At 45.5% G+C, this 21,878-nt stretch overlaps 1 protein-coding gene across 4 annotated transcripts in view; it reads left to right on the top strand.

Annotated features, from left to right (window-relative positions):
• Pi4ka (phosphatidylinositol 4-kinase alpha) overlaps positions 1-21,878 on the top strand; it is a 120,985-nt gene that overhangs the window by 32,808 nt on the left and 66,299 nt on the right. For all 4 annotated transcript variants that reach the window (XR_001840421.3, XR_010055966.1, XR_001840422.3 and 1 more), the window contains exons 9-19: positions 1,998-2,063; positions 5,351-5,447; positions 6,764-6,955; positions 7,476-7,576; positions 8,141-8,270; positions 9,715-9,847; positions 10,780-10,875; positions 11,473-11,656; positions 12,823-12,926; positions 14,747-14,915; positions 17,277-17,327. Coding sequence is in view for 1 of the 4 variants with exons in the window: in NM_001415014.1 (NP_001401943.1) it covers positions 1,998-2,063; positions 5,351-5,447; positions 6,764-6,955; positions 7,476-7,576; positions 8,141-8,270; positions 9,715-9,847; positions 10,780-10,875; positions 11,473-11,656; positions 12,823-12,926; positions 14,747-14,915; positions 17,277-17,327 (1,323 nt within the window). In the remaining 3 variants the exon portion in view is untranslated. The remainder of the gene's footprint in view (positions 1-1,997; positions 2,064-5,350; positions 5,448-6,763; positions 6,956-7,475; positions 7,577-8,140; positions 8,271-9,714; positions 9,848-10,779; positions 10,876-11,472; positions 11,657-12,822; positions 12,927-14,746; positions 14,916-17,276; positions 17,328-21,878) is intronic.

Raw genomic sequence — 21,878 nt, forward strand, 5'->3', positions numbered from 1 at the left:
TGAGCTATCTTAAGATGAAACCCAAGTCTAAGCATGAAATTCTTTTGTTCTTCATTCCCACACTCTTTATACATACAGAAGGTCATGTTGTAGTTTTATTTCCTTTTATTTAAAACAGACTTGCTCTGCTGCCCAGGCCAAACTCAGACTTGTAAGCTCAAGAGATCCTTATATCATGGCTTTTGGAGTATCTGGGACTACGTGCCTAGCCTAAGCAGTGCCTTGAATAATTTGTCACATGTGGAATTTACCACTTGGGGCACCACATTGATGATAATAAAGATAGTTTGGATTTGGGAACTTTTGGGATTTCAGATTTCTGGCATGGGGCACTTAGTGTGTACTGTTATTTCCAGGTAAATAGATGTAATGAACCGGAAAATTACTGAAGGCAGGAAAGTAAACTTCCTTCCCTAAGGGAGATGTCAAGCAGTGTCTGCCCGTCCTCCCCAGGCCCCAAGGACACACTGAAGCAGAATTTTGCTAAAGTTCACTCCATGATCCAGTGACTTCATTGGGTGTCCCTACAGAGCCTAGGAGAGGGGTTAGGGTATTCAAACCCCCCACAATCCAACACACCTGGCAAGCCTTACCCCAAGACCAGGGAGGGCTCTGCATTCCCACAGGCTTTCCCAGTCTCTACACACTCTAGCCTTTCCCTAAGCCATGTGTAGCATTGCTATGTGGGAGGAGCAGCGAGAACTCTGGAGAGGCTGTGCCCTACTCCATGCCTGTGTGGGTGGTTGGGAACTGTTAGCAAGTCCATCTGGGATGGTCTCTTGAGGGGAGGGCACAGCTGTAGTCCACTGAATGTGATGACTTTGAACGTATTCACTTACAACACATTCTGCAGTGTTTTTCATTTAATCCTTACACTGAGTATATAGGAAAGGTATCCTGCATTTCCACTCAGAAGAGACACGAGTTGAGAACATCCCGAATGTGCAGATCCAGGGCAGAGTCAGGCTCAGTCCAAGCACGTAGAGGCCATTGAAAGTGCTTGTTTGCTGTTCCTGCTGTGTTCATATAAAACCCAAGCTTTTCTAACTGGAGTTTCTCTGGGTAGCCTTTGAGGTAACGCCACAGACAGCTTCAGTGCCATTGTTTGCATGGGTCTTTAACAGGAAGGTTGCAGTGAGGTTGAGGCCAGCTGGGGATATAGAGTGAGACCCTGTCTCAAAAGCGAAAACTGAAATGAGGTTAGATGTAATGGTGCATACCTTTAATCCTGGCAGGGAGAGGTAGAGGGATTTCTGTAGGTTTGAGACCAGTCAGAGCTACATAGTAAAACCCTGTTTTTTGGTTTTTTGGTTTTGTTTTTGGGTTTTTTTTTTTGGGGGGGGTGGGGGGCGTTGAGCGAAGGCTACGCAAAGAAACCCTGCCTTAAAAAAAAAAAAAAAAAAAAAAGAACCTAACACTGGCAACTTTCAGGGAGCCAATCAGTCACTCCCTTTATTTTCCTTGTCACTCGTAAGAGAAGTCCCCAATGATGCTGGAACAGTAAGGGCGCCTTGTGCATATGGCGTGGCCGTTGTGCAGTTGGTGTGTTGCTGCTGCTTTCCATCATGGTTATCACTACAGATTTATCGAGTTCTTTCTTTTCATTTTGGTTTTAAATTTGTTTTAGATTTATTTATTTTGTGTGTGTGAATGCCTCATCTACATATATGTGTGTGCTCCATCTGTGTGACTGGTACCCAGGAAGTCAGAAGATGGCGTCAGATTCCCCCAATCTGGAGGTAGAGGCTGTTGTGAGTCAGCGTGCGGTGCTGTGAACAAAAGCTGGATCCTCCTCTGCACGAGCCACAAATGCTCTCAACCTCTAACCCATCTTTCCAACCCCGCGTCCTGTGCGTGCTAAGCATGTTCCTTACCCTTGAGCCCCGCCTCAGCTTTATCATGGGTTATCTATCTATCAGCATCTTTGTCACGGGGCAGAAGCTAGCATTCGGGTCCTCTTTATATAGAGCTTTGTGTGGTTTTTGTCTCTCCATCAGGTAAAGAAGATTGTTGAGGAGCCTGTTCTCAAGTCCTTAGATGCAGCTGTAGCCAGAGTGATGGAGGTATGTACCTTCTGAGGACACCACACCCACCACTTGCCTCCTACCACACAGTGCCTCTGACTGTGGTTCAGTCTCCGTTCCACACCCACCACTTGCCACCTACCACACAGTGCCTCTGACTGTGGTTCAGTCTCTGTTCCACAACTGAAAGGTTCTTGAAGGTTAACTGATGTGCCTGTGTCCACCTGGGTCTGGGTTTTATCTTCCTTGCTCCTTTGATGCCTCCAAAGACTGCGGGGTGTACTTACAGGATCATGTAAGCCTGACTTTTAAGTGTATGTGGTAAATATCTGAGGGACTTTTACAAAATGTTATTGGAGCCAAGGCCTACAGATATAATTATATAACCATCACCTCTGGGTTCTGGGAAGTTTCAAAGTCTCTGTGGACATGTGTCAGAGTGGGATTATTGTGCTCTGTGTGTGTGTGTGCGTGTGTGTGTGCGTGTGTGTGTGTGTGTGTGTGTGTGTCTGTGTGTGTGTGTGCGCGTGCACGAACATCTTTGCTCTAGCCCCAGGTTCCTTACTTAAACTGGCGTGTCTCTTCTCTTCTGATTGTGTCATAACAGACTAGGGAACCCCCAGGGCTGAAGTATGAAGTAGAAGGACAGCTCCCGGGATCCTCAGTAACTTGGAACTGTCCCTTCTGCTCTACACTTGCAGTCGGCAGACTTTGATGTTAGTGTGTGTGCTATGTGTCCTGACTAAGGGACACAGTTCCCATAATTCCAAGCTGCAATCTGGTGCTTTTCTATAGATCTTCACACTTCAGTGTGAGCTGCCATGTGGATTCTGGGAATTGAACCCTGGCCTCTGGAATAGCAATCAGTATTAACCACTGAGACATCTCTCCAACCTCAGTTCTTTTTTCAGTATATAGTCATACATGGCTGAGGGCATGCCAGGAACTCTGAGGCTTGAAAACCAGGCAGGCTAACGTCTAATACAGTGGTTCTCACCCTTCCTAATGCTGTGACCCTTTAAAATAATTCCTCATGTCCTGGTGAACCCCAAGCATAAATTTTTTTTTGCTATATCATAACTCTAATTTTGCTACTGTTATGAATCGTGATATGAATATCTGATATACAGGATATCTGATTTGTGACCTTCAAAGGGGTCATGACTCACAGGTTGAGAACCACTGAGCTATTGACTTGCTTGGTTTATATCCGACCTGTATTGAAGTCATATGGGTCCTCAGGAAAAATTACGGATTTCTGGAGATCCCCTTTAAGGCTTATCTTTTTTAAATATGTGAATGTTTTAACTGCATATATGTCCATGTACTACATACATGCCTAGTGCCCGTGGAAGCCAGAAGAAGGCATTGGATCCCCTGGAACTGGAATTACAGACAGTTGTGATTTGCCATGAGGGTGCTAGGAATTGAATCCAGATCGTCTAGAAAAGCAATGAGTGCCCTTAACTACAGACCCGTCTATCTCTTTAGCCCCACAGGGCTTCCCTTAGTAGAGGAAAATTGTTGCTATGGCATCCCAGACCCTTTCTTCCTGTGAGTGAGCCAGTGTGATTTTGGTAGTTTTATTTGTTAACAATTTTTTTGTTTGGTTTTGTTTTTTGTTTTTCAAGACAGGGTTTCTTGGTATGGCCCTGGCTGTTCTGGAACTTACTCTGTATACCAGACTGGCCTTGAATTCAGAGATCCACCTGCTTCTGCTTCTGTCTGCAAAGTGCTGGGATTAAAGGTAATATCTACCACCATCACCTAGCTAACAAATTTGGATTTTAGGATAAATATCCACAAAGAAATAGTTTTGTTCCAACAAACACGAGAAAAAGTTTTAAATGACTGGGTGTGGTAGTGCACACCTTTAATCCCAGGATTCAGGAGACAGAAACAGTTAGATCTCTAAGTTTGAGGTCAGCCTGGTCTAAGTAATTAGTCCCAGGACAGCCAGAGCTACACAGTAAGACCCTGCTTCAAACACCCCCTCAAAAGAGGCAGTTTTAGATGCTGACCTTAAATATAAAACATTACTCAGTTGCAAGTAGCAAACTAGCTTAGAGGCCTAGAGAGCGTTGGTCTGTAGCGAGAAGGTGCTGTGGTTGAACTTGGATGTGCAGCATGGATAACTCTAAGAACCCTCTGTAGATCTTGCGCTGCTCTCAAGTCTGCCCGTCCTGTTTCTTTGTCTGTGTCCTGCCAGAATGCTGTAAGGGCTGCCAAAGGGCTGGCCAGGGTACAGAGACTGTCCTGGCTCTTAATCCACAGTTCCTGTCAGTGTCCACTGCTACCAATCTGTGTGAGTCCACACCTTCCTCATCATTCCTTGCTCTCTGTAGGATTCTCCACTCCTTGCTTCCTCCACCGCTTTCAGCTGATCATATCTACTGCCTGCTGGGGTTCGGGATCACCACACCAACCTCATGAACACTGGTCTCAATTAAGCAAGAATAGTTATTGAACACACACCCGAAGACCGATTGATCAGGACCACAAAAAGGACTCAGGAGCCTAGGTGTGGTACCAGTCTGTTCTCAGGGCAGGCTTGTTAAGAAAAAAACCACAAGGAGCTCATATACAGGTGCAGGAAGTGTTGCCCAGTGGTCAGCTCTAACTGAAGCCATTTTAGACTGAACAGTTCATATTGTCCTACATAATGCTTTATAGAATTTCTTAAGATTAACAAACCAAACGCAGAACATAACAGGATATGCGATCAGTTGACCGTACTCTGAGTCATGTTACTTTTCTGTGTCAGTGACTGGCAGGCATATTATAGCAACAATATCAAATAGCTGTCGGCATGGCTATGCTGGGTTGGGGTCGGGTAGGCAGAACCCAACATGGAGGACTGCATCTTAGCTCAATAGACTTTGTCTTGAGGGCTCTTTTTAACCAGTACTACAATTAGACTGATAAAGGATGATTCAAAATTAATTTTAATTATAAAATGTAGACTAAATCTGGAAGTGCTCTGGCTGTAGTATCTTTCGACATAGATTGTGGGTCCTGTTGGGTTCCCTCTGGTCTGGTGGGCCCTTGCCTGTCCTTCACTTCCTCATTTCCCATGTCAGGCCGAGGACAGTGACTAGTTGGTGGGTTTTTGTTGTTGTTTCATGGACCTCCTGCGTACGTCTGCCTTCTACTGAAGAGGATGAAGAGAGTAATTAAGATGTGTATGTATGGGTCACAGTGAGTAGGTGCTCAGTTCAGACTGCAAAGATCCTAGTACAATTCAGCTGCTGCTTGTCCTCTGTGTGCAGAACAAAGGCAGGTCAAAGAGTTCCTGGTCAGCGGCCTTGTGCCTCTTCCCTCTGCAGGCCAATCCCAGTGCTGACCTATACTACACGACCTTCAGTGATCCCGTCTACCTGACCATGTTCAAGATGCTTCGAGACACTCTGTACTATATGAAAGGTAAGGGTTGGTGGAAGTGGGTGTGAGCAGAGGACAGGCTCCCTGGCCATTCTCACGGCTGGTACTTGATGTCTGTTGTTACCAACTCAAAACTCATTTGTGGAAGCCAGCTCTGGCTGAGGTGGCTTATGAGTGCAGGCCTAGCTCCCTGCAATGACAGGCTGAGCCCAGGAGTTTGAGACCAGCCTGGGCTACATAGCAAGAGTACTCTGTCTCAAAAAATAAAAGACCATTTGTGAGCAACATGATCACATGACTGAATTTAGAAGAAATAAGGAAATTTTTTAAAAATCTGTTTTTGATGTTAGTACTGCCAATGATGGCTAAGAGTTGGGTTTATCTTCTAATATGTCTTTCTACACACCTAGTGCCATTGTCCTGTACATACAGTTTTACATATTGAATTTATATATTCTAGAAAAAAGGGTATTTGCTTTGTGGCTTTTAACTCAGAGTTAATAATTTTTCATATACACTAAAAATTATCATTTCCTCCCAATGTCTCATATGATATTCCCATGCTGTTTCTTCATAACATCAAATGTTCCTCTTAAATATGTTTTGGTGACTACATAGTATTCCAAGATATAGATCACTATGATTTAGTTAACTGGCTCTAATCTAAAGAATTAAGAGTGTTGCTGAGAGACGGTCTCCTAGGGATCCCAGCAGCCGAGCTTTGGGTTTACTAAGGAGTTACTGAGGGATGATCACCTTGGCTAGTTAGTGGTCTGAGCGGTGCTTGTCACAGGGACTCTGAAGTGTTCAAGTCAAAGGATGGGAATTTGGAAAGTCTCTAATATTTGAATATTCCAGACAGCCATGGAATTAGCTTCCAGTTGCAACCAGCCAACTGTTCTTCTGCTGTCTTATGACTGGTCACTATTAGAAAATATATCATTAGGTATTTCCTGTTGTCAACTGAATGATCCCATTTGATGATACCTACTGTAAAAGACGGTGCTGTGGGCTTAGGGTAGAGCTTCAGCAGTAGAGCACTGGCTACAAGTGCAGGAACCTGGACTGATCTTTAGCACCACCAAAAACCAAACCAAACCAACCCAAAACCCTGGGTCTGACTTCCCAGGAAAACTCATTCCTCTGACCCACAAAGTGTATGCTTTGGGGAACTGTGACACAGCCTGTTCATGCTTGGCCCTGCAGGCATTAGAGCCACAGTAGCCAGCTTCAGAGGTCACCTTTGTTTCTGTTGAGCGGGAACATGCTTTGCCATTGGCACCTGCTGCCTGTGTTGTTGTACAACTGTTTCCATCTGTGACTGTCCCCCACCCCATCCCAAACTGTCTTTCCCACAGACTTACCCACCTCCTTTGTGAAAGAGATCCATGATTTTGTGTTGGAGCAGTTCAACATGAGCCAAGGGGAACTCCAAAAGATTCTCCATGATGCAGACAGGATCCACAGTGAGATGAGCCCACTCAAACTGCGCTGCCAAGCAAATGCTGCCTGCGTAGACCTCATGGTGTGGGCTGTGAAGGATGAGCAGGGTGAGTTCCAAGCTACCTCCCTGCATCCCGTGAACCCGAGGCCTACCCAAGGAACATATCTCTATGTGTTTCCCAAAGTAACTTCTGGAATCTCGACCCAGGCATTTGCAGTTCCATCCTGCAGTGTAAGGCAGTGAACCTGGGAGGGAGGGGAAGCCTAAGGCCACTGAGCCTGTGCATCCTTTCTGCCGTTTTTTGATGGTACTTCAGAATTTGCTCTGGAGAGGTGGAAGTTCATTGCTGGAGGGTGAGAAGTTGTTCCAGTGGGTGGGGGAGTCTGGGAAACATTCTTGCAGAGTAGAACACTGGGACAAAAGGGGTCCCAGCCAACAGAGAAAATATGGTAAGCATACATCATGTAGGTGCCTACTTCAGAGCTCCCGATGCTATCTGTCACTGTTAATACCTGCAACAGGCATTTCTGTGGGACTTAGCTAAGTCCTATGATTAGTCTCTGTGAGCATTTCCTGAATGTTGGGCTTTGGTGATCATTTGTATCTGCTTCTTATCTTAAATTAAGGTGCAGAAAACCTTTGCATCAAGCTGTCTGAAAAGCTGCAGTCCAAGACATCCAGCAAGGTCATCATCGCCCATTTGCCCTTGCTGATCTGCTGCCTACAGGTCAGTCTCAGTGACACTTGAGACACTCACTTCCCATGCACAGGGTGCCCTTACCTTACTGTTGCTCAGGCTGTACTTGATTCCCCAGTGTCAAGCAAGAGACAAATTGTCCTTTAAAAAGTCTGAGTAGAGCTTGCTGTGAGCTAAGCATATGCTGCTGCATACAGGGTAAGTGCTGTCCAAGAGCTTAAAAGAGGGCCCGTGTCCTCCATGATCTGAGACAGCCTTGCCTCCAATCAAGGCCAGCAGGTGAGTCGTTGACACACACCACAGGGCCTCACAGAAAGATGTCCTTATAGTGCTGAGTTGTGCATGGCTCAGGCTCCCTCCCTGGTACAGATCCAGTGCCTCCATACCGGTCACTGCTTAATAGCCTGCTTTGCACCTTGACTTGCTTATTTAAAAGGCACGAACAAACATATACATGGCCTTGACTGGTAAAGAATCAATACCATGACTACTTGGGACATTTTAGTGAGACTTGGACATCAGAAAGGTTAAGCATCCCAGGGCCTCGTAGATGGTCCTTTCCAGACAGTGTGATGACTTGACGTTGTGTTGCAGGGTCTGGGCCGCCTATGTGAACGGTTCCCGGTGGTGGTCCACTCAGTGACACCATCTTTGAGAGACTTTCTGGTGATTCCATCCCCAGTGCTGGTGAAGCTCTATAAGTACCACAGTCAGTACCACACAGGTAACGGCTCCCGTCTTCTGCATTCAGGGCTCTTGTGGCCTCGAGAAAGGGACAGTAACTGAGTTAGTTCTGTGCCTACACTAGTTTGTGCCCATTCCTCTTCCTCTACATCTTGCCTTCTGTCTTTCTCTACAGAACCCCCGCTCCCTAGGTTTCAGGCTTTTCTCTGCTTCCCACTGAAGGCCCCCTGTAATCTTGTGCTTTTGTTTTGTTGGTTAGGTTGGTTGTTTGGTTTGGTTTGGTTTGGTTTTAGAATTTTCTCTTGAGAAAGTAAACCAAAAACACTTTTGATTTATAATTGTGATGTTTCCTAGTTTAGGGAACTATTTTTTGAGTCAGTTATTATATCTTAGTTAAGGAATAGTGTAGATATTTAAGGTTAGACTTCATATCTCCCAGGCTTCTGTCAAATGCACCACCACCCAAAACCATACACATTTTGCCTACTGTGTGCACACTATGGAGGGTACCTCCCAGAAAGGACTGTGCCTCAACGAGCATCGGAGCTGCACTCACGTGCACATATGTCCATTATTGTTGAGCATCGGAGCTGCACTCACGTGCACATATGTCCATTATTGTTGTTGTTGTTGGACACAGGGTCTCTCTACATAACCCTGGCTGTCCTGGGACTTGGTATGTAGACCAGGCTGGCCTCGAATTTACAGAGATCTGCTTGCCTCTACCTCTAGAGTCCTGGGATTAAAGATGTGTGCTACCACACCGGGATTTGTCATTTTTTAAATGGTTCATTAAGAAATTGCTGAGTTGGGGCTGGAGAGATGGTTCAGCGGTTAAGAGCACTGACTGCTCTTCCAGAGGTCCTGAGTTCAATTCCCAGCAACCACATGGTGGCTCTCAACCATCTGTAATGGGATCTGATACCCTCTTCTGGTGTGTCTGAAGACAGCTACAGTGTACTCATATCCACTAAATAAATAAGTCTTTAAAAAAAGAAAAGAAAAGAAAAGAAATTGCTGAGTTACCTGTTAATACTTTATAACCCACCGTCCTTTGTTTAAACATGTTCCTTCACCCCTTCCTGTTGGTCTCGAGGCCTTAATTCTAAAATGTTTGGTCTGGTCAGTTAGCCAGGAGTTGTAGTGCATGTCTTTAAGGAGGCAAGCCTGGTTCTACATAGTAAGCTCCAGGCAGTACAGGAAGGAAGGAAGGAAGGAAGGAAGGAAGGAAGGAAGGAAGGAGGGAGGGAGGGAGGGAGGGAGGGAGGGAGGGAGGGAGGGAGGGAGAGAGGGAGAGAGGGAGGGAGGGAAGAGAAGACAGAAGGAAGGGAGGAAGGCAAGCCTGTGGGTAGGATATGTGGTCAGATAGTTTTGAGTCTTGCTTCTATGAGCTAAAGTTGACTAGCTTGCTGTCCTAGTTGTACACAAAGAAGGGAAAGAAAGTGAAGGCTGAATCAGACACAGGTTTGAACTTTTGTTTTTAGTTGCTGGCAGTGATATAAAAATTAGTGTCACCAATGAGCATTCTGAGTCAACTCTGAATGTCTTGCCCGGCAAGAAGAACCAGCCATCCATGTATGAGCAGCTCCGGGACATCGCCATTGACAACATCTGCAGGTAGTTGAAGAAAGCCTCTGGGGGTCGGGGTTACTGGATTGATATAAAAGGAGTGGGTTTATCCCTTTTATTTAAAGCTTGTTTCTATTTATTGTATATTTATAAAAAGACTTGTTTTTATTTTTTAAATAAAGATGTCTTCCTTTTCTTGGTAAAAAAAAATTCAAAATGTTTATTCAAGAAAATTAGTAATATATAAAAAGGATCGATCCATAATCCATCTTCCAATGTAACATGTAATTAAAGTTCCTTTGCTTTGGAGACTTTTACTTCATGCTCTTGTTTTGCCAACTTGAGAACCAAATACCTTCTGATTTGTAGGAAAGTCCCCCTTTGAATTCTGGCGCCTCATTCTCAAAAAGCAAATTGAGACAGTAGCTTAGATGCCTTAAGAGCCTAATAGATGTGGCATGCAAGACACACCCGAGAAAGAAGATTTTGTGTTTTTAGGGGCTTTTAAACTTTCCATTTTCTCTGTTGTGCAAGCATTTCTCCTTAATAAGAGATGCTGGGTAGAGGTAGGGGTGCAGCTTATTGGCAGGGTGTGTGCTTTGTAAGGACCTGGAGTTAATAGGGGAGGCTGGATACATAATGTCCCTCAGCTATCCTCGGAGTCAATAAAGGAAGTGTGAAATTGGAACTAGCTGGGATACTTTTTTCTGGAGAAAGCTGTTCCCTCCAAACAAGCAGAGTGATTTAAGTGATTGTTTTCAGAAGAGATATTACCAAGTGGGCAAATCTGTGGTAATCTCGAGATTCATTCTTTGGAATGATTTCATTCAGATTTCTGGAGTAGAAACTTCAGAGCTGCTATGTAAAATGCTGTAGAGCTTAGCAAGAACAAAGCAAGCAGAAGACAAAGCCTGTCACCATCTTGACACTTTGTGTCATGTGTCATGTGTCATGTATCATGTGGGTGCTCTGCTGCACAGGTGCCTGAAGGCCGGCCTCACCGTGGACCCTGTGATCGTGGAGGCCTTCCTGGCCAGCCTCTCCAACCGGCTCTATATCTCCCAGGAGAGCGATAAGTAGGTGTCTGTACTTGGGAAGTAGACCCTTGTGCTTCACTCGCCTGTGTGTGTGTGTGTGTGTGTGTGTGTGTGTGTGTGTGTGTGTGTGTGTGTGTGCGTGCGCGCTCACAGTGTAGCGGTGATTGGGTCTGCTGAGGGTTCGGTTCAGGGTCAGTCTTAGACGACAGTGCTGGAGTAACAGTTTGGCTCTCTGTCTCTGAATGTGGCTCCTTCAGAGGAATGCTTCTTTGAGGTGGTGAGGAAATCTACTCTTTGGATTTTGTTTCACCACTGCCTGCCTCAGAGCTTTTCTTTTTACTTTTTGGGTTTGTTTTTTTTTTTTTTTTTTTTTTTTTTTTTTGGTTTTATTTGTTTTTTGATAATTGTTTACCCAGAGAGACAGGGTTTCTTTGAGTAGCCCAGGCTGTCCTGGAACAAACTCTGTAGACCAAGCTGGCCTTGAACTCAGAGATCTACCTCCCCTGTCCCTGTCCCTTCCCCTGCCCCTAACCCCCCCCCTACCCCCTCGCCCCCCAATGCTGGGATTAAAGGTATATGTCACAGCTCTGTACTCTCAGAACTTTTCTTAAACACTTCTTTTCTTCCCTTCTGTAGGGATGCTCACTTGATTCCTGACCATACCATTCGTGCCTTGGGACACATTGCAGTGGCTCTGAGGGATACCCCAAAGGTCATGGAGCCAATTCTGCAGATCCTGCAGCAGAAATTTTGCCAGCCCCCCTCACCCCTCGATGTGCTCATCATCGACCAGCTGGGCTGCCTGGTTATCACTGGAAATGTAAGGAAGAGCCCTGTAGTAGGCCAGAGCAGGAACCTTTGGTTATGAGGGAGGGGTACAGAATTGCACTGTTCACATACCTTGAAACTGACCTAAACTCTCACAATGATTTCTACACTGTATGATGAGAATAATGTAGTCAATGGTTTTATGGGTCTTAGGAAAAGAAATCTCAGCTAATTTCTTGTCAGTGTAGCTAGCATAAAGAAGGGTCTAAATGATAACTACTTCTCTTTTGCTTTTGATTTGGGGTTTTCTTAGAGCTCTAGAAATGGATCCTTATCCAAACACCCTGATACATGCTTGTAGTCCCAGCATCTGAGAAGTAGAGGCCAAAGGATTAGGAATTCAAACCCATTCCTTGCTATATATAAGACCCTATCTCAAAAAAACAAAGGGCTGAACATGTTGCTTAGTGGTTAGAAGCACTGTGGAAGGCCCAGGTTCAGTGCTAAGCTCCCACATCAGGTGCCTCAGGACCTTCTATAGCTTCAGCTCTAGGAGATCTGATGCTATCTTCTGACCTCTAAAGGTACCTACATGTCCACATAATTTAAAATAGAATCGTAAAGCCCAACGTGGTGGTGCACACCTTTAATCCCAGCACTTGGTAGGCAGAGGCAGGCATGTCTCTATGAGTTTGAGGCCAGCCTGGTCTACAAAGCAAGTTCCAGTACAGCCAGAGCGACACAGAGAAACTCTGTTTCAAGAAAAAGTATTAAAATAAATAGTCTGGGCATGGTGTGCACACCCTTAATCCAGCACTTAGGAACCAGAAGCAGGAGGATCTCTGTGAGTTCAAAGCCAGCTTGTTCTATATGGTAAGTTCTGGCCAGCCAGAGCTTTATAATAAGACCCTGTATATAAATCAGTCAATCAATAAAGTAAACACGGCTGGCAAAGATGGCTTAGACTTGCCGACAAACCTGGGACTTGAGTTTGGTGCCCAAACCTGAGTGATGGAAAGAGAAAAGGGCTCCCACAAGTGTTCCTGACTGCCTCGGCACTTACACACACACACACACCTGCCTGTGCATCCTGCCTGCGTCCCCTGCACAGTCTCTTTTGTTACCAGATTCCAGAACTTTCTCCCTGGGTGATGACAAGAAGGGCCTTCTCCATCTAGGAATGGCCTCTTGGTGACAGGATCTCTTGCTCTCTTCCAGCAATACATTTATCAGGAAGTGTGGAATCTCTTCCAACAAATCAGTGTGAAGGCCAGTTCAGTTGTATATTCAGCCACCAAAGACTACAAAGACCATGGCTACAGGTAATTCTTCTGTACCGAGTTGCTTTAGGTCTTGACAGCATTGAATTCCGAGGGAACTTGGAGAATTTGCCTGTTTTCCTTCTTACAGAAGAACCGTATGCTATAAGTCAATGTACATATAAGGCAGCATGTGAAAACTCGCACACAGCATTGGTAAACTACACCTATGGCCCTCTGCTCTGCTCCCCTCCACGCCACACGAACATTACGCACATCTAGGGACCGGCTTCTTACACTTCAGCAGCACGCCAGCTACGCCTGAAGTGTTGCCCTGTGTGCTGCTTTACACAGCAGTGGCACCACATTGTACAGCTGTGTCAGGACTGTAACCAGTCCCTAATCTGGATATTAGGTAGTTTTCTAGTTTCCATACTAGAAGGTGTTGCCTTGAATAGCTAGTGTAATGGCTGTGTAAAAACTATGCAAGTCTGCTTTTCGTACGTTAGATTTTCAAAAGCAGGATTTGGGGGTTGAGGACTCAGTTCAAAGCTAGCAATTACAGGGCCCTTGGGTTTGGTTCTTAGCACTAAAAAAAAAAAGCATGGGCATGGATGCGGGGGAGGCAGTCAGCGTTTGAGGGGGTGGGGCTGAGGGAATAGACATGTCTTTGAGCATCCTATATTTAAATAAACCCTGACCAGTTGTCCTTGGCAGACTGAGATACATCCTGACTTTACCTGGAATGCCTTGAGGACGAGCCATGTCTTTTTGTGTTTGGGGGATCTTACAGGTTAGGTCAGCAGAAGAGGGAGAAAGAAGGGAGAAATGAGATTGGTGGAGAGAGAAAAGCCCTTTGTTGGCGTTGCTGTTCTTGGTCTTCAGGCTGCTCTGTTTTTGATTATTAAATGCAAGTGTCCTCTAAGATCGTCCCCATGTTCAGTGGGAAGCAGCGCAGCCGCCTGGCCCCAGTAAGTGCTGACCCTGCCTCAGAGCACATCTGCAGCTGCGTAAGTGAAGAGAAAGGCACACATGGGACTGTGGCAGCCTGACCACCTCGAATGTGCCCAACTCAGTCGGCCTCCATTAAGCCAAGCAGGGATGGGTCTGGTTCCTGCGTTGGTGAGAGGATATAGATGTGAAATTTCTTGACCATTGTGAGAGCCAGGCATTACTGCACAGGCGCCTTTAAATCTGCAGTTTCTGTGTCTGTAGACTTAAGCACTAATGGGTAGTAAATGCTGAAACAAGCACATGCATCTGTAGTGTCCATGGACACACCTCCTCAACGTTCTCCAAATAGTGCAATACGTCTCAAGGCTGGAGAGTGCTGTATCAGCACTTAGGAAGCAGAGGCAAGAGCATCGAGAGTTAGAGGCCAGCCTGAGCCCCATAGTAAGTCCCAAACGACCCCGTGCTTCACGGTGAAAGCCTGCCTTAAAAACAAACAAAAGAAACAAAACAAAACAAAACAAACAAACAAACAAAAAAACCAAGCCGGGTGGTGGTAGCAGAATTGGACCTCTGAGTTCCAGGACAGCCAGGGCTATACAGAGAAAAGAAACCCTGTCTTGAAGAGACATGAGTCCCAGGATTGCAGGGAACACTGGGGAGAAGCTGATCACCAGGTGAGGTAATGCTTGAGTTCCCTGTGATTTGAAGGAGAAAAAGAGTTCAAGCAGAACTTTCTGGAACCAAGTAATTCACATTCAGATAGTCAGTAGGCTTTTAGCAGTAAGAGGACAGTCCTTAGTCAGGAGGCCATAGTCATTTATTTGCTGTCAATGTCTGTGGAAGTTCCTTGTGAGGCAGGCCAGTGTTTCCCCCTACAGCACGTATGGCTGAGAGTCGGGCAGTGAGCGTGGCTCTGCTTCTTTTGCTAGGCACTGCTCCCTCGCAGTCATCAATGCCCTGGCCAACATCGCAGCCAACATTCAGGAGGAGCACCTTGTGGATGAGCTGTTGATGAACCTGCTGGAACTGTTTGTGCAGCTGGGGCTGGAGGGGAAGAGAGCCAGTGAGAGGGCCAGCGAGAAGGGGCCCGCCCTGAAGGTAGGAAGGAACGTGCATTTCAAGGAACTACCTTGGTTGAAATATGGTACTTTTTTGTTAAATTATTTAAGTTTTAAATGTATTATTTTTGGTTTTTGGGCTCAAACCATGCTAACACCACTGACTCACACCCTCCACCTGTTAGATGGTGTAAGAAAAAGGGAAGGGGTTTTCACCAAGGATTCTGGTTAGGGAAAAGGTTGGCTTCCTCACAACACTGCATCTGGCTTGTATCAGCCCAGGGGACATCAAAACAGCAATGGCTAGCATGGGTTTCTCAGTGGACAGCTCTCCCTGGGCTGCTCATCAGGAAGCGGGTGTCGATGGTGTCCTGAGCCTGAACCTGTGCTGAGGAGGACCTCACGTGCCCATCATTGGAACATAAGGGATGCCAGCTTCTCTCTGTATCATACTGTCATAGAAAGGCAGGTCCACAGGAACAGACAGAATGCTGCCTTTTAAATGCTCAAGTTGGTTATTTGGGGGTGTTGAAGACAGGGGACACCCCTTACCACATCATCTCCCCATTGACACGAGCCCTCTCCCACATTCCGAGTTTCATGCTTTCATTATTTCCCCTCTTCCCCTTTCCCAGATGCTCTCCACCACTGTGCTAAGTACTGTCACAAGTCAGACTCGGCCCACTTAGTGTAAAGAAACAGGCTGTCAATATTGTCAGCTTTGCAGGCTCAAAGCAGTCTCTGTTGCAACAACTCAGTTCTGTGTAGATGACAGCAGCTGTAGCCAGTGTGCAAGAGACAGGTGATGGTTAGGACTTGGCCCATGGGCTTCAGTGTCCTGGCTGTTGTTCCAGGTGAGGGATTAAGCAAATCAGAGATCCCTCTCTGTGAGAGGCTTTGTGGGAGTATAGAACAGGGCAGCTGAAAAGGAGCACTCTGAGACCAAGCTGGTCAGGAGTGCCTTACAGAGGGATATCTAAGTTAGCATCTCCATGAGTTCTTCCAGTAAAGGGCTTGAACAAAAGAAAAGCCCCAAGCCTGCCTGAGACCTTGTCCATAATTTGGCCTTGTTCTTCTCGACCATACCAACAGATTTTCTGCTGATCAGTTTATCAAGCCTCCCCAGATGGTGACTTTCTCAGTTCTCAGGAGAGACCGTCCCCTACGCTCAGCAGAGGCTTAAGTGTCAGGGTGATGGGGGGAAAGTGCCGGTGACGAAGGGAGGTACTAAACACCTGAGGAAGTGACATCAGCGTATCCAGAACCTTCTCTCTCACAAGAAGTCAGCACTAGTGCCCAGTTGACCTACTGAGACCTGTGGCCACTCCTATCTGCTTCCTCTTGCCACACATTTTTATAGAATTTCAAGACTCCTAAGTTTAAATGCTTATTCCAAAGCAAGAGAGCAGGATTCCCTTCTCTCCTAAGTGCAAAGGTGGGATCCTGTTCTTTAGAGTAATTACTGTTAACCAGCCAAGTATTCACTGAAGGAGGAACTTCTGGAGTGAGGGCAGCCTGGAGAGGAAGATGCTAACTCATAAGGGCCAGACGCGATGGCCCATTGGTTTAATCCACCTCTCAGGAGACCTTTAGTTTAACCCTAGCTCTCAGGTGGATTTTTATGAGTGCAAAGCTAGCCTGCTCTGCATAGCAAGTTCTAGGCCAGCTAGGGATATGCAGTGAGACCCTGTTTCCAAAAACAGAAAATAGTAAGTTAAACCAAGGCCCATGTAGAGAGAGGTTTCCTTGACATGGCCATGCCGGAATCAACAGTGAACATTCCCTCAGGGCTTCCTCGGCTCCCACAAATGCATTCGGGGGCCCAGCTAGAAACCATAACAATTTAATCATTAAAATTTCCAGGGTTTTCCTGACTTATAGAAAAGATGCAGACATTGCCAAGTTTTCTCTACATGTATATGTTACCTATGTAGAACTGAGTCCAGAGGAGGTGTTTAACCCCTGACTTGTTTTCATTTAATGTTTTTGTCAGCGCTTTTCCAAGGCAACTACATTTTTCAGAAAGTTGCCTTCTTAATGACCATGTCATGATTATGTAGAATTGCCACAACCATGAATTAATGGTTTGATTTGTCATTTATGCTGTCTCCGCCTGCCCCCATTAGAGCTGTTGTTGGGCTAAGGGTGTAGCTCAGTAGGTGTAGCATATGCAAGGTCAGTCCTCAGCACCACAGGCACCAAAGCGGAATTAAGCTGCATGGGGACTAGGGTTTACAGTTTAAGCACTTAGCATGCGAAAGGTACCAGAGCCAAATAGTGACCCAGATGAGTGTCTTATATTCCTGTGTGTAGGACTCATCATTTTTCTCTGCAGTTCTGCTGAGGAGTTTTGTTAGTAAAAGAAATGTTTTACCAGTGATATATTTGGTTTTCCCCCTAGGCTTCCAGCAGTGCAGGGAATTTGGGAGTGCTCATTCCTGTAATAGCCGTGGTGAGTATTTATCTGTCAGAGGACTTAAGTCTCAGCTCCTCATGTTTACACAAATTCCTTATAAAAATGCTTTCTAAAATCTCAGTAATTCAGCCAGCCAGAATGGTACACACCTTTAATCCAGCAGGGTAGGTTGACCTGTGAGTTTGAGGCCAGCCTGGTCTACATAGTTGAGTTCTAGGACAGCTAGATGTGCCTAGTAAGGCAGACAACAGAAGTGAGTGAGTGGATGGGACCCCAGGACTCTACAGACAGTCACAATGACTTTCAGTGACAACCACAGGGATACTGTTTCTTCATGCCTTGCCCAGCCTTCCTCAGCAGATTCCCTTCAGTTCCCTTCTTGCGTGGTGCCTAGACCTGGCCCTACTCTCATCCATGTTGTCATGCCCTGTATTAGTGTCTTTGCCTGGCTTCCTTTGGTGGCTTTCTCCTGCAGACAGTGGGGCTGCAGTACTGTCGCCGGGTTCAGGAGATGCAAAGTCTGCTTCCTGATGCAGCACATTATGCTAGAGAGCCCATACCTATGCTGTCCTGTTTTATGCTGAGTCTACTGCTCTCTGCAAAACTTTTTTTTTTTAAATATTAGACATAAGGTCTCACCATGAAGCTTTGGTTACCCTAAACTCAATCTGTAGACCAGGCTGTCACAGAGATTTACCTGCCCATGTCTCTTGAGTGCAGGGATTAAAGGTGTGTGTCACTATATTTAGTTCCCTCATTCTTAGTCATTCCCAGCATCAGTCCTGAAGGCCCTATGTTCTATCCCTCTCTTGTTCTCTCCTCACCTCATGCCTAATAGTTCAGTCCTCGAAAGGGTTGTATATCAGCAGCAGCATCTACCTATGCCTGGGGCCTGGGGGTTGTGAGGACAAGAATGTTAGGACAGGCAAGTGGAGGCGCGCGCGTGTGCGTGTGTGTGTGTGTGTGTGTGTGTGTGTGTGTGTGTGTGTGTGTGTGTACATGAAACAGAGACAATAGAGACAACAGAGAGGGGTCAGGGATGGAGACTGACTGACCAGCCCAGTCTTGTTGTATAGCCTGGATTAGTAGTAGTCTAGAACAGTCATTCACTCATTCAGTCATTCATTCATTCAATCAGTCAGATCTCTCCCTCTCTCTCTCTCTCTCCCTCTCCCTCTCCCTCTCCCTCTCCCTCCATTCCTCCCTCCTTTTCTCTCTCTCTCAACTGCCAAGCTATCTCTTTGGCCCTCCATTCAGTTTTTTAAAATTAACTTTTTAGGGTATGTAGTACCCTTTAATCCTTTAATCCCAGTACTTAGGAAGAAGAGACAGGCAGATTTCTTTGAGTTCGAAGCCAGTCTGGTTGACATAGAGAGTTCCAGGCCATCCAGAGCTACAGAGTGAGATTGTCTCAAAATAAAATATAAAATAATAAAATTAAGTTTTAATTAATTAATTAATTTACATCCTGACCACAGTTTCCCCTCCCTTCTCTTCTCCCAGTCCCTCCCCCACCATTCATTCCTCTCCCTTTCTCTTCCTCCATTGGGTATCAGCCAGCATCAGCATATTACATTGCAGTAAGACTTGGTGTAAAAAAAAAAAAAAAAGACTAGGTTTGTTGTCTTCTATTTAGGCTAAATGAGGTAGTGGGAAAGGATCCCAAAGGCAGGCAACAGAGTCAGCCCTGCCCCCACTGTCAGGAGTCTCACACAAAAACCAAGCTACACAGCTGTCACATATGTGTAGAGGGCCTGAGTCAGTCCCATGCATGCTCTCTGGTTGGCAGTCCAGTCTCTGTGAGCCCTATGGCCCAGGTTAGTTGATTCTGTAGGTTTTCTTGTGGTGTCCTTGACCCCTCTGGCTCCTACAGTCCTTCCTCTTTCATAGGATTCTCCAAGCTCTACTTTAATGTTTGGCTGTGTGTCTCTGCATCAATTTCCATCAGTTGTATACCAGAATATCATTAATAGTCAGGGGTGGGCTCCCTCTCATTGCGTGGTCTCAAGCTGGACTGGTCATTAGTTGGCCACGTTCTCAAATTCTGCTTCATCTTTACCCCTACACATCTTGTAGGCAGGACAAAGTGTAGGCTGAAGGTTTCATGACTAGGTTAGTGTCCCAATCTCTCCACTGAAAGTCTTGCCTGGTACAGGATATGGCTGGTTGAGGTTCCACACAAAACTAATGTTTTAGAGTAGCATACGACATGATTTGATCGTGATTTTCATACGTGTGTGTCATGCTCTTTTCTTGCATATCCCTTCCCTCTTGGCCTCCCTGCCTGTGAACTTTCAGGTGTGTCTGTTATTGCTCAGTTAGAGTGGAGCAAGTAAGTTCATCAAGAAATATCCCATAATACTTGAACTGTAAATAAGTAAAATATCCAATTTTTAAAAATAATAAAAAGAAGAAGAAGAAATATTCTAGAGACGTTTTGCTCTGTGAGAGTGGCGGTGATAATGAAGTTGCTTGGGGACACCCAGTCTTTAGGGTTGTAAAGGCCAAGGCTGAACTTGTGGCATTTGTGGGGTTCTGGGGTTCAGGGCCTCTCAGTACAGAACCAGTATAGGTAGTACTGTGGTGAGTGACGTCTCAGAACAGACACTCCCCAAGATCAAAACCTTTGTACTTTGTGTGAATGGAATGAGTATTATTTTTATCTGGAGTTAAGAAAAATATTTTAATGTAGATTTAAGCGTAGAACTGAGAGAAGAGGGACACAGAGACATAGCCAGGAAGTCAGGCAAACACTTAATGGCAAAGGAACAGTTCTACACATTCTTGGGTAGATGTGAGTTTCCCAGAAGTATTGTATTTTTTTTTAATTTATTATATATAAATATCAGAGGAGAGCATCAGATCTCATTACAGATGGCTGTGAGCTACCATGTGGTTGCTGGGATTTGAACTCAAGACCTCTGGAAGAGCAATCGGTGCTCTTAACCATTGAGCCATATCTCCAGCCCCAAGTATTGTATTTTAAACAAAAGTTAATGGTTAAATTCCGGGGGAGGAAACAAATATTTGATCTAATTGCTCAACAGAGAGCTGAAGGATCATAGGCCTTTGCGTTTACTTTTTAGTGACCTCTGGTACCTTCTGAGAGAAATTGATTTCCGTAGGCGTGTAGATAGAGTGTTGTTTTGGTTTGTTTTTAATATTTAGAGTTTTGTACCTTTTGTTGTTTGTTTCATTTCATTTTTCAAAGACAAAGATATACTCTGCTTTGGACTTTTAGTGATTCAAAAGGCCAGGTAGATTTGGGGCAGAAAGCTTGGCTCTTGTTTTTAATGCGTCTCAGTAACCTGTCGCTCAAGTGAACTGCTGTGAAGCTGGGTCATGTGGTCTTTGAGACTCCTTCCTGCTTAGATAGCTGATCCTCATCTTCTGACCTGTAGCTTATCTCTTCATTGCTCTGTTGCTAGATGGCCCATGCTTAAGCATACTGAAGGTGCCTGACCTTAGAGACCTCGCCCACTCAGTTGTTAGACTCTTCCTCAGCAGCTTATTGACATGGGCCACTTCCCAGAAGCATCCCTATGTCCTACTGAGCGCAGGTTCATTCTGTCCCTGGTGGGTTGTGCCCTTAAACAGGTTATAACCATTTCTAGGTCATAGACACGCCTGCAAGCCTTATACTTCTTTCTCATAGAAATACATCTGTGTTCACAAAGTGTTCCATGAGAAAACTATCCAGGACCTCTAAGTTAGGAACACCTTGGTAAGATATTTCTTAGATTAAAGTGAGAAATACTTACCTGTCTCTTGCTGAACTAAGTCCCTGATCTAGAGCTTATCCAGGCATTACCTCATCACAGCAACCCTGTAAGACTGCTGCTGCTTTATCTCTATCGTACAAATGAGGACAACAAGATATAGAACCTACTCAACGTGTCATGGCTACAAGTCATCGGGTTTAAGCCCAGGCAGCTCAGCTCAGAGCCTGTACTGTGAATTATTCCTCTTCTGCTTCAAGAAATGGTAGGATAATGTCTTTAAGAGGGGGCATCACAGGGATTCCAAGTAAATGTAAATGAGTAGACAGCATGGAGACCAGAGGGTCCTGCCCCCTGCAGGAACCTGGAGCAACCTAAGCCGGCTGTGGCCCTAGGCTGGCTGCAGCTGAGGTAGGGATTAGAAGTGAGACACAGCAAAGGACTGAAGATCTGGGGTGATCTCACCATATAGTCCAAGCTCAACCAATCCTCCTAACCTCAACCTCTGGAATAAGGGGATAGACCACATGTCTATCCAGCTTTTTAGGGCACAATTTTGAGATAACTACATTTAGGAATGTAAGAAGCAAGAGAAATGACCAGCAGGGTAAAGTATATAGAGCAAACACCAGGAAAGAACAAACTGGGGGGGGGGGGGGGGGGAGGTGATGTCGTCAGCAAACACCAGAAAAGAACACTGTTAAAACAAACGGGGGGGAGGAAAAGAAAAGGGAGGAAAGGTGATGTCATCATCAGCCTTCACCAAAAAGCTGGAAAGATGTAGCAGGGAGGTCCTGCCTCAGCTCTGCATTGTCTTCCCAGCAGAGCGTAGGTACAGATGTAAGCAAAGTCAGCCCTGAGCACAGGC

This window comes from Rattus norvegicus, chromosome 11, assembly GCF_036323735.1.
Source record: "Rattus norvegicus strain BN/NHsdMcwi chromosome 11, GRCr8, whole genome shotgun sequence".
NCBI classification, from domain to species: domain Eukaryota; kingdom Metazoa; phylum Chordata; class Mammalia; order Rodentia; family Muridae; genus Rattus; species Rattus norvegicus.